The sequence below is a fragment of the Vanacampus margaritifer genome, chromosome 3 (genome assembly GCF_051991255.1).
Source record: "Vanacampus margaritifer isolate UIUO_Vmar chromosome 3, RoL_Vmar_1.0, whole genome shotgun sequence".
Lineage (NCBI taxonomy): Eukaryota > Metazoa > Chordata > Actinopteri > Syngnathiformes > Syngnathidae > Vanacampus > Vanacampus margaritifer.
Genome location: NC_135434.1, coordinates 26,230,018 through 26,242,246, shown reverse-complemented (window position 1 = coordinate 26,242,246; position 12,229 = coordinate 26,230,018). Strand labels below are relative to the sequence as shown.

At 39.0% G+C, this 12,229-nt stretch overlaps 1 protein-coding gene across 4 annotated transcripts in view; it reads left to right on the top strand.

Moving 5' to 3' along the window:
- unc5db (unc-5 netrin receptor Db) overlaps nt 1–7,824 on the top strand; it is a 309,582-nt gene extending 301,758 nt beyond the window's left edge. For all 4 annotated transcript variants that reach the window (XM_077561281.1, XM_077561283.1, XM_077561280.1 and 1 more), the window contains one exon: nt 4,890–7,824. In XM_077561281.1, coding sequence (XP_077417407.1) covers nt 4,890–5,094 — 205 coding nt within the window. In that variant the 3' untranslated portion in view covers nt 5,095–7,824. The remainder of the gene's footprint in view (nt 1–4,889) is intronic.
- Nucleotides 7,825–12,229: the final 4,405 nt, after the last annotated feature.

Here is a 12,229-nt window from a genome sequence, read left to right as displayed (position 1 = left end):
TGTCCTCAATAGCTGACGGGTTGCACCCTGGACTGGTCAACAGCCAGGTGCAGACTAGACACATCAACTTTATTTACCTTTGAAATGAAGTTATGTCCACCCAGTGCTATCACCTGACAATCAGTTACAAATGTTCGGTTTTCTTTTGGAAATCAAAGAGCCAAAATGTTCCCTGTTCAGAGTTCCTCTCATTTCTACATTTCACCTTTGGTGGATTTGAGAGCTCAGAGGGCTTCTCATTCATCACACGTGACCATCACTGAGTCTCGTCACCCCCAAATGTCATTTGCCGCATGCCAATGACACTAATACAGCCACAGTCATAAAAGCTATTCAGTGTCAAGCTGAACAAGGTGCCCTGAAATTTATGGCTTGGAAACACACCTTGTCCTCGTCTCAGCATCTTAAAGCTCTAAGGCACCTTTCATATGGAAATAGGTTTGGAATATCGTTCTTATGCAGTAAAGACACACAAGCTGCAGCACATTTGACCATTTTTGCAAAGAAAAACACTGAATCAGAAATCATTGAATCTTGAACAGAATCAGTATTCAGCAGCAGGTGGCCATCTGACGAGAGTGGATTGACCAAGAAAAAGACAGCAGCAGTGGTCAAAAAAGTAAAATGAAATAGGGATAGTGGTACTAGTAAATGAAGTGGTATTAATATTCTATAATATTCTTGTAGTATCCACCATTGGACTAGTATGCACTGATTGAGAGAGGAAGAATGTTGTTCATCTGTCAAGATTAGTGTGTTAATTTTGAGTTAATATAAAGTTCCTTTAAGGGAATTCCCGTCGCAACGCAGTAGGCATGTGCGCGCCAAATTTTGCTCTAATAAATGTGATAATAAAGCATATATTTGTGAATAGTGGGGTCAAGTTGTCTTTTACAATTTAAAAAATGTGCAGAATTTCACAAGTTACGTCATGTTAAAGATTAGATAGCTTTTAATATGAAACGTAAAATACACTGATCTCATTTTTAACTCAATTTTATGAATTACTTTGAAATTACGGTATCGATACTAAAAGATGCCGCCATATTTCTATTAGTTTAACATTTTCTTCCACTTTTATGTTGACAAAAAAAATTATTGTACATTTAGAACAGATATAAAAGTTGTGATTAATCGTGAGTTAACTATTGAAGTCATACGATTAGTTATGAGTAAAAATTGTAATCGCCTGACACGCCAAATATAAATAAATATATAAAGAGGCCGGTCCACATGTGTGGGTGTTTTACAAATCATTGACCAATATAAAGTGTTGAAAATAGCTTGCTCTTTGATGTTGCAATATTGAACAAACAAAAGTGATTCCCAGCTAGGAGTGCCATAAGAAGTCATCAGTGCTGACACAAGAAATTAGCCAATTTCATTCATATGTTCCCAAAATTATTTAATATCTACAAATATACCATATTCATGTTAGCGACGTTTAGTGATAGCATCCAGAATAATATTGTTCCATTAGGTAGCAGAAGGTGCAATAAAGCCCCTGTTGTGATTCCTTAAACACAAATAAGTCATGGCTTCCTGTGAGTATATCAGTGTTATTTGAACAGGCCCAGATTTCACACTTAGTAAGTCAATTAGTAAGTACATTGAGGCAAGATATCATTATTTCAATATTCAAGCTTTGGTGACATTTTTGTCATTTTAAAATGAGTGTCTAGGTCCAATAGAAATTCAGTTGCAAATTATGTTTGAATGTTGTCATTTTTCAGGACTGCTTTGCCGACAGGATGGTCGGCGTCACAGATTCGAGAGATACTAGTTGTGGAAATTTTAACATTCTGTCAAGTTGCAAGTGCACTAAATTGATGAAAATGAATTAAATCATGATCATCTCAGCTAGCTGTTAAAAAGATGTAACATAAAAGATCAAGATGGAAGTTACCAAACATAATACAGTGGAACCCCGGAGTTTGAACGTCTCGGAACTTGTACAAATCGGACTTCAACCAAAAAATCTGAGTAAAAAATGCCTCGGAGTTTGAACTCATTTTCGGAGTTCGAATACCCAAGCAAAGCAAGCTAAACCTAACGTACCTTGAAAACGGGTAGCCGAGCAAAGCCGAATGCTCACGTCGCGGTAGTTGAGACGATGCGTTGCTCATTTCTAGTCAGAGCGTGAATACTACCGGAGGTGCTCCATACATTTGTGAGTGCATTTTGATTTTTCCACAACAATTTTCTTTGCCATGGGCTCAAAGAAAGACAACAGTGACAGTGGCAGCAAAGAAAAACGTACAGTGCTACGAACCGCAGTGAAATTAGGAAGGAGATTATTGCGCAGTTGTAACTACTGTGACTACTTCTGTAAATACTGGCACGAGGACCCCCCTTAGCTGTTTAACAACGTGCTTGACGTTGAACAACGCACGCAAGGACCTCTTAGCAGTCTAACATATGCCCAATGTAAAATACACAAACTCAGCACTGAACTAAATTAACACAGTATTTATCATCCACTGATGCCATCACACCACAACAAAAAAGGTAAGGTATTTTTTTATTGTTTAAATACTGTACTGTACTGTACTGTACTGTACATATGGAAATTAACATAGGAATTTTCTGTTTTTGGAGCTTGGGAACGGATTAATTGCATTTACATTATTTCCTATGGGGAATTTTTTTTCCAAGGTTGAACAATTTGGACTTTGAACACTTTGCAGAAACGAATTATGTTCAAACTCCGAGGTACCGCAGTATACACAACAGTAGATTAAACCATGCTTTCTCTATAACAAATAAAAACAAGCAAAATGTAGTTTTGCATCCAACACCATCTATCACAGGTAGAGCAAATAAGAACGTCATCTACATACTCCCTATCTGCACTCACTGTACAGCAGCTACAGAAGTGGAGCTGTTGCGCTTAAAAAAAGCGTCAGAATCAGGTCACAAAGCAAAATAACAGAAGTTTTTAAACACATGAGTAATGTGAAGAAACAAAACTCCTTCCAGGGTGGTGGTGGCATAACAGTCAAGTCAGAATAAACTAAGCATGAATTTGGTTTGCAAAAGTTCAAGAACATGTTAAGTGTCAAAGTACTACCAAGCAGCCAACCTCTATTCTGAATCATCGCAAAGTTTTGATTTGTTCGATTTGGTTTTAAAATGTGCTGAATATTCTTACACCCTTTTTTCCATGCACACAAATCCATTTTGACGACTGCACATGAAGACACGTACATTTGAATATTATAATTTGCTTTCCTTGTGAATCACATGAGCTTGACATCTGTTTTGCTTGCTTGTGTCAATCAAGTTCTGATGTTTGTGAATTGAATGAATGAATTATGTGACAGAATTCATTTTCATGTTCTTGCATGCTCTGATTTGGAGTAGAATGTGCCATGTTCACAATGTATTTGCATGCATGGAGTGTGTATATAACAACCATTATAAGGATTTCTGAGCTTGACCTACTGTTTTTAACACTGCTATTATTCTGAGCACAAGTGTAGATAGTAGGATTGTGTTGCTTGCCAGCCAGTGGCGAGAGCAGAGGGAGGGTGACTGCACGTGCTGCCAACTTACTGCGGAGTGTGGACAAGTGTACAAACATGTCAGGAAGCCATTACAGTCACGTTCTTGTTAGCCTCCATCACACTAATATTAACATGAATAATAAATATAATATGATGAATGGAATAGTTAGCGCTGTCACATTTTGGGATGTGTTTGTAAAGACGATCAAGGTACTGTTTATTGTGGGAATGCTGAAGCATTATGCAAGCAATATGTTATTGTGATTTTTATTTTACACCCTTTTTTGCCGTGTAACTACTCTCACATAATACTTCCGATTTACAATGTTCAAATTTCAACTTGCTTCAAAATTTCACGCCTCCCGAGGTATTTATCGTCTGATTCCACATTACTGGCAGTCTTTGCGTAATTTAACGATAAATATCAACTTTTCCCTATTCACTTTCAATGGGAACTTTTTCAAAGTATCACTTTCCACAGTTGGTAAAGTACATTGTCCAGTAACCAGTAGGGATGTAACGATAACGGCAATATCGTGATATCGCAATATTAAAACTCCCACAATATATCGTTGTCGTCATGTCACGATATTAAAAGCAGCACATCTGTCAAAAAAGTTGGGTTGATTTCCATTTCTTCAGTTCTAGCACCCTCTGGTGGCTAGTTTTTTTTGTGCAGTTCAATTTTCACAAGGCATGTTTTGGCCCTTCTGTGTTTAAAATCCACGCTAATTGTCAGATGAAGTGAACGTAATATGCTTGTGAACAGAGTCAATCTGTGTAGGAACTCAATGTGTGCTTGCTTTAGCAACTAAGTGCCTCAATATACTTATATTGTATTTATATATTTTTGTATATAATATATTTTTATAATATTTTTCATTGCTGTAATGTACAAAAGCACAATATTGTGTGTGTTTTTTTTTTAGTATGAGGTCATTTTTTTACAATATTGTGACCTATTTTTTGTATCGCCAACCTCCCCATAATATTGTGATAATTATCATATCGTGATGTTTCGTAACATCCATAGCAGCCAGGAGGTCATCATTTCATAATTTATCACTCAATTTACTTCATAAGCATTTCACATGCATTCAAATCTTAGCATTCAGCTTTCAGCATTCCCACGCAATTTCTCCAGAAATTGCACTTAGTCTAGTTGTTAATAATATTGTAAATCCATGATTTGGCCCAACTGAGAACGAATGGCAGAACACGGGAGACCAACTGTATTCATTTTGAATTCCAGTGTATGTAACAATTACCGGTAGATCGTCCAAAATGTTTGTCAATTTGGAAGGGTTGTAAATAGTTTTCCTACTCCCCAATGTTCATTATTCTTTACTATTCATTCATTCTTCTTTTTTTGCACCTCAACAGAAACCTTGGTTATTTTGCAAAGCAGCAGAGTCCCTCGGCCATCATCTTGTGCCTGTGGGAGGCTCGCCACCAGGACACGGCTGACCTGGACGCTCTTGCCAGTGCCCTTGAAGAAATTGGCAAGATCCACCCCAAAGGTTCCCCCAAGGATCGGGATGAGCAAGAGACTGACTTGAATCAAATACAGGCATGCAGTCAAAGATGAACGTGCACATTTCCACATCATGCGGGAAAAACAGCAAGCAGACGTACAGATGATAAACTATGTTGGTAGGATGCAAGCTGATGGTGACATGAAGATGTGTCAGAACAGGAAGCGATTGGTTGGATGGATTCTACCACTACAGTACTTTTTATTATTAGCCTGTCCAGTGACAGACCGCTAATCTGCTTCTTCACATTATTCTTTTGTTTGCAATTGAGTTTTATTTGTTTGTATTTTAGCCTAGTGGCTTGGTGGATGAGGAAGATATTGTGTATCTCGACGTTTCTTAATTGGCATGAGAGCAAAAGAGAAATCTCCTGGGGAGTCTTTTGGCAGAATTGCATAAATGTTGTATTTGTGAAAATTCAAAGTATTGGACCACATTCATCTCTCAAAACTGTTCTGAAAATCTAGTTTCAGACTTTGAACATATATGTCACATGATAACAATAATGTAGGCCTAAAATATATCATCCGAGTGTGACTACCTGACATGGTCACTTTCCAGTGGTAGAGTGATTTCATCCCACATTTTTACAGCTGATAATATTTTTCCACCGACAAAAAGAGGAGTTAATTTCCGGGTGCTGTCCTGTGGCTTATCAACCACCGTCATGTTGACTTCACACGCACCAAATGACATTCAATGACTCTACATTTGACTGGGGTATAAGCAGGATGTTTCCAAAACTGGACGTAAAATCATTGGAATCTTTCTAAATTGCTGCCTTACTGAATATGAACACATGCAAGGAGTGAATGTAAATTCCCTTCAGAGCAACAACATGTACTCAACGTCAGGACATTAACAATCAGTGTGTTGTGACCTCGTGCAGGCATACTCGATGATGAATGGAGGTGCGTGAAGAAGCTGCATGCTGTGTCACCTGTGTTATTCAGGCAATCAGTAATTGCAGTCTGTGTTAATCGGTGTCAAAGCGCCTCACTTTGTCATTTATTATTATGCGCTTCAAAATTTAGTGGCACTTCAGATGTATGCCCAATGATTTGTTCAACAAAGCTCTCTTTGGGTATTAGCCAGTGGAGATGATTTCGAAAAAGGCAGCCACTATTGTGGGACCAAATGGAAATTGGAAAAGTATCATGTTAACCATGAACATTCAGGCACAATGAAGTTTAATCAATTTATTTGAAATGTTGAGGCAGGCTTTTCTCTCTCTCTCTCTCTCTCTCTCTCTCTCTCCTTCTCTCTCTCACTCACTCTCACCCTCCCTCCCTTTCTCTCTCTCATTCTCTCTCTTGCTCACTCTCACCCTCCCACTCCCTCCCTTTCCCTCTCTCTAACTCTCACCCTCTCCCTCTCTCTGGCTCTCCCTTTCTCTGTTGCTCACTCTCACTTTTCCCTCTCTCTCTTTCCCTCACCCTCCCTCCCTCTCACCCTAACCCCCCCTCCTTCTCTAACTTCTCTCTCTTTCGCTCGATCTCTCTTATCTCTTTATCTTGCTCACTCTCTCTCACTCTCTCACTCACGCTACCCACCTCCTTCTATCTCCTCCTCGCCCCTCTCTCTCTCTCACTCCCTCTCTCTCTCTCCCCCTCCCTCTCGCGCTCTTTCCCTCTATCTCTTTCACTCGCTCACTCTCCCTCTCTCGCTCACGCTACCTTTCCCTCCTTATCTCCCCCTCTCTCTCTCTCTCGCTCTCTCTAACTCCCTCGCTCTCCCTCTCGCTCACTCTCTTGAAGAAGTGAAGTAGAACAAAATCTTCCGGTGCTATAACAATTATGTGGTGTGTTGTAACATACTTGAGTTGGATTTTTAAATATATAAATCAGATATATCAAATATTTGCAAACATTAGCAAGAAAATGACCAACATGTAACATACTCGTTCAGTTTGTCCTGTTCATAGATGTGATTTCAGCATTGATATTCTGTTGGCTTTTTTTTTAAGTATGTCACTGGTTCATCGTGGGATGACTTCGAATAACTTGCCTTGTGTGTGAATGATGTGAACAATTTTATTTGCAAGATGTACAAGATTTTCATTTGCCTCCATATTTCATTTCCAGCCAAAATAAACTACTTTAATAACTTTATCCGGACAGGTAAATGATGTGATTTCTTTGATTAGTCTCTTTAACTGTGACAGATGATCTATTATATTTGCCGCAACTAAAACTGCCCAAACGAAAAGCTTTTTGATGGCTTATGTTGCACTGAGAGCATCCTGCCTGTGTTATTTAGCATTCACTTTCATTTTCAACGTGTTTCAGATATGTCAGCAGGTTTATGAAATGTGACGTCAGACATACAAATATAAACATTTGTTCTCACTATGTATAATGCTTTGGTCTAGCACTAAACTGTTTCAAGAGCTAAAGTTTGAAGTTGTGTAAATGATTTCCTTTCACCTAAGTTGGTCCGTCTCATGCTTTTCTTTTGCTGCACGCATGGGCCTTTGGCTTCATATCACTATTCTCGTGCCTTGTTGAAATACTGTAAATGGTGAATGTTGTAAATTACAGATAGGGATGAGAAAAATAATCACACAGATAAACATTTAAAGGTCTTAGTTATAACATATTTACATTATAATATTAAATAGGCTACAGAGCTTTTCTAGTGCTGAACAGCTAAGGTTTGGTAATGCCCGGGCAGCGTCATGGTATATTGGATCTATAATTATGGACATTTTGGATGTTTTCTGTACAGTAGAATTTGCAAATGTATATGCAGCCTTTTGGAAATAAATGCACAGTTGAAAGTGATCACTTGATTATTTATTTTTTTACTTGTTTTAACTTACATTGAGGAATTTAAAATGTTCATGTTAAAGGTACGGTGTGGAATAAGTGACCACGAGATGTTACTATGGCATAGAATGCAGCCTAAGTGATATGAATGTAGAAGCACGCACACTACGGTGGCTCAGAGAGACCACACTTCGCAAGCCAATTCTAATTTTGCGTGAGCGAACAAGCATCTCGGCAAGAAACAGCAACTTGGCAGCCATTGTGAAGCCCAGCGAGATGATCGAGTGAGCCGGATTTAGCTGGAGCAGCTAACAGGAGACGCTAGTAATAAATAAAAGCTAGTAAAAGCTTGCAAGATCAAAGCAGAAGGTGACAAGCGACGGGAGCTCGAATCACGGAACTCAGCGACGACCACCTGCCGGCCCCAGCTGTGGAAGGTAAGTGGCGGTCGACCCATTGAGTCTGACACTAGATGCAAGCACCACCAGGGCTAACTACGTTCACAAAGTTGTCCTTTGAGCATCCGTAGCAGGAAGATGGCGGCGAAACATGACTACAGCCATGTAATATAATTAGTGATTACTAAACCTAAGATCATATATTTGTTTTAAATGTACGTTGATGTGTTACAACATATTTTTTTGCACATTATTTAAATCAATAGTGTGTTTTTTTAATTGAATGAATTGTTAGTTCACCACTGTATGGTGCTGAAGATTACACACTGTCACTTTAACCGTTTCACGGATAGTGGTTACTACAGTGGACAGCTATTAAAACGTTGTTTTCTCCTATATAAATGAATCTTTTTGCCACAGTTGGCCATTAGTCACTCCAGTGGACACTAGTTTAGTCTTGACATACAGTGCCATCCAGTAGTCAACTTTTGCAAGTGCAAAAATAAAAAATGACCGACAACAAGATAGAGGCCAGAAGTTCAGATGTGACGTGCAAGGAAGGAATAAGGCTAAGTTCACACTGCACCTCAATTCAGATATTTTTTTCACAAGTATCTGATTTTTTCATGCGATTTTTTTCACGTCCGACCTGGGCCTCTTTCGTATGTGGATATATGTATGCAATGCGTCTGCACTGTGAATCCGATTCATACGTCATCAAAAGCCTGATATGCGCTCTGCGCCGGCAGAGAGAGTGCTTGGAAGGGTTAGGGTTAGGTTAGACTGACACGTCTGTGAATATATACAAAGCTGTTTTGAGTAATAGTGTTACATTTTATGTGTCTTTAATTTAATCACACTTGAAACATATAGCATAAAATTCAGCCCTGCAGTCTGCAGACGGTTCATCACAAACGACGATGACGCAACGTCATCTTCGGTAGACTTCTCAATGAAATGAGGAGGTCGAGGAGTGTCCCCTCATTTTCCCCAAATATTTATATTACATCTTCCAACCTCGCTACTCTGGCGACATGAGATGAAACAAAAATAAGTCCATTGGATTCTTTCTGTTGCTGTTTGTAAACAGTACGTTCAAAACAAATGCGAGGAAGCCGATGACAGAAGCCAACCAGGAGCGAGCGTGAAAACAGTCCACCAACCAGGAGCGCGGGCGTTCGCACAGCTAAATTTGCATAATGTATGCAGACAAGACATATGAATCGAACTCTTAACACCAGTCCACCAATCTGTAGTGTGCGTCGGCACAGCTAAATTTGCATATGACACTATAAAAGTCGCTTGCCTCAGAGCTTTGGCTGGACAAAAACTGTTACGAGTTAGGTTACGTCCATGAACACTACAACGTGACGTTGTTTTGGGTGTACGTCACTCGACGTGTGCTCTTTGCGCATGCGAGTCGCATCACGGGCGCAGTGCGTAGATGTTGCATTTGTTTTTGTAATGTGAACGGTACATAAAAAGATCGGTTTTAACAAAAAATCCGAATCGGGCATCACGCCCTGCAGTGTGAACGTAGTCTAAGTGTGTATTCCAGGAGTCCCTTGCAAGTTTAAAAAAGAATGTATATTGGGGCAACAACTAAGAAGTAATATAATTGTTAAAATATCCCAAGTATTGTTTTTGTAATTTGAGGAAATGGCAATTGATCCACTAAATTGGACTTTGGACATCATTAGCTGTATTGTATCTACAACTTAGTGTTGCTGTAACTTTGTTGCAATATATAGTTTTGTTTTGTTTTTGCTTTAAATCATCATTGAATTTTTATTATAGCAATATTTTATACATTTTAGTCCTCATATGAGAGTAAAGATCCTGGTCATTGTGTTTTCTAATGGTCAGGTGCAGAACCTGCTAGCAAAACCTTTCATTGTCGACCATTTACCATCTGACTGATGATGACAGCGGCAGTGATGATGAATGGTTGCCAGAACAAAGAAAATTACTATCTGTACTTCATGAAAATAAAAAAAAATCTCTGGGTAAATGTTTTTGCAGTACATGTAATAGTTTTAAAATATGTTAAAGGAACACTAAAGAACTTTCAGTTTATGTTGATTATTTGCGGCACCATATGGACAAAAGGAAGACTGCATTTCCCATGAGGATAAGTGCATTGCATCATTTTTGAGCTCACACCAATCAAATTGACTTCTGACTTTGTAACGAATGGGTAAAGGGGGAAGTGACGTATGCCATAAAACAGTCAGTGCATTTGTAGTTTTTTGTGTGGCAGTGTTCCTACCATCCTCCTCAAAGTTGTTTAGTGCCAGTAAAAATGATACAGGACCCCCCCCCCCCCCCCCCATGTCCACTCGTGTCCACTCTAGTGGACATGTCACCAGCTCGTTGAAAAATGGAGGGTGACGTCCTCGGTACATGGTAGAGGCTGGCTTTCGAGCACAGCCCAAACTCAAGCTCAGACTCCAAGAAAACTGGGGAAAGAAAAAAGGAAAAAAATGAATTTATTCACGTGCACATACTCGCACATGCACCATGCATAAACTTGACACAGAGGTTGCAGTTGCGATTTAGGCCAGAGGTAGCAGTCACGAGTAGAAAAGTGGGGTGTGTTCCAACTAAGGAATACTCTTTCACTTAAAGCATTCTGTGGGTATATAATGATAATAATAATAATAATAATACATTTTATTTGTATAGCACTTTTCAGAAGACTCAAAACCCCTTTACAAAAATAAAACGAACTACGGTATATGATTTTCACTGAGAGGAAGGGTTTGAAATGTGTAACCAGCAACATAACGTACAATAGTGGAGTAACTAATGCAGTATTTATTTATTTATTTATTCATTTAAATGATTTATTGCTTTGTGTGTTATCTTCTCACTCTAAAGGGCCCCATGCCTACATTTGCCTGGGGCCTCAAATATCTTAAATCCGCCCCTACTGTTTGTTAGCCTCATGTTGCTATCTTTAGCTAGCCCGCACTGACTTTGAGTGGAAGTACGAGTAAGTAATGTAATAGCTCTCTCTCTCTCTCTCTCTCTCTCTCTCTCTCTCTCTCTCTCTCTCTCTCTCTCTCTCTCTCTCTCTCTCTCTCTCTCTCTCTCTCTCTCTCTCTCTCTCTCTCTCTCTCTCTCTCTCTCTCCTCTCTCTCTCTCTCTCTCTCTCTCTCTCTCTCTCTCTCTCTCTCTCTCTCTCTCTCTCTCTCTCTCTCTCTCTCCCCCTCCTGAGTCCAGTTACAGTGCTCAGAATATTAAATGAGTACACCCCCTTCCAATTTTTTTTTATATTTTATTCAATATCTCAATGAACATAAGAACAATGAAAAGAAAATGCTTAGTTTAATCAAATTGACTAATGCGAAAAATAAATGCAACCCACAACAAAAACGACTACATCTAGTATTTTCTATGATCTCCATGGACAGTAGCATGTCTGCTAGGCCGGGAATTAACAAATTGTCAGTCTTTTTTGGGGGGTCTACTTATTTGTACACACATTTGTTAAAAAAAAAAAAAAAAAAACTTTTTTGTGCATACTAACAACTCTTGTTTGCAATCAAAGGCCCACATTTGTAGGAGTATTTAGTAGTCCTTATTTCACTTTCTCCTTCTTAATCATTACTTTTCTTGATTTGTTCCCCTTTTCCTGGTATGTTCCCCTTTGCGCAACACCCCCCAGTCAACTTGTGCACGCTGAAGTCTGTGTAACAGAAGAAAAACATGAAGATGATTTTGAGATGATTACTGAAGCTGACCTTGGTCCAACAGATAAGCACAATGTAGTGAAATCCATCTGAAAGGGAAATGGGTCATAACACTTTCAGCTGTGTCTCTTGCCTTATCACCTTATCATTGAAAACCACCTGTTCCAGTTGCATGCACGATTAATGGTGCAGAAAAAAGATATGCAGACTGTGATCAAGAGGAAAAAGAGAAATATTGTGGTGCAATGTGGGTTAAGAGTTTAATAAACTGCAGTGCATATACTGCATGGTCTTCTGGTATCAATGTGAACCTGTATTTTGTCTCAA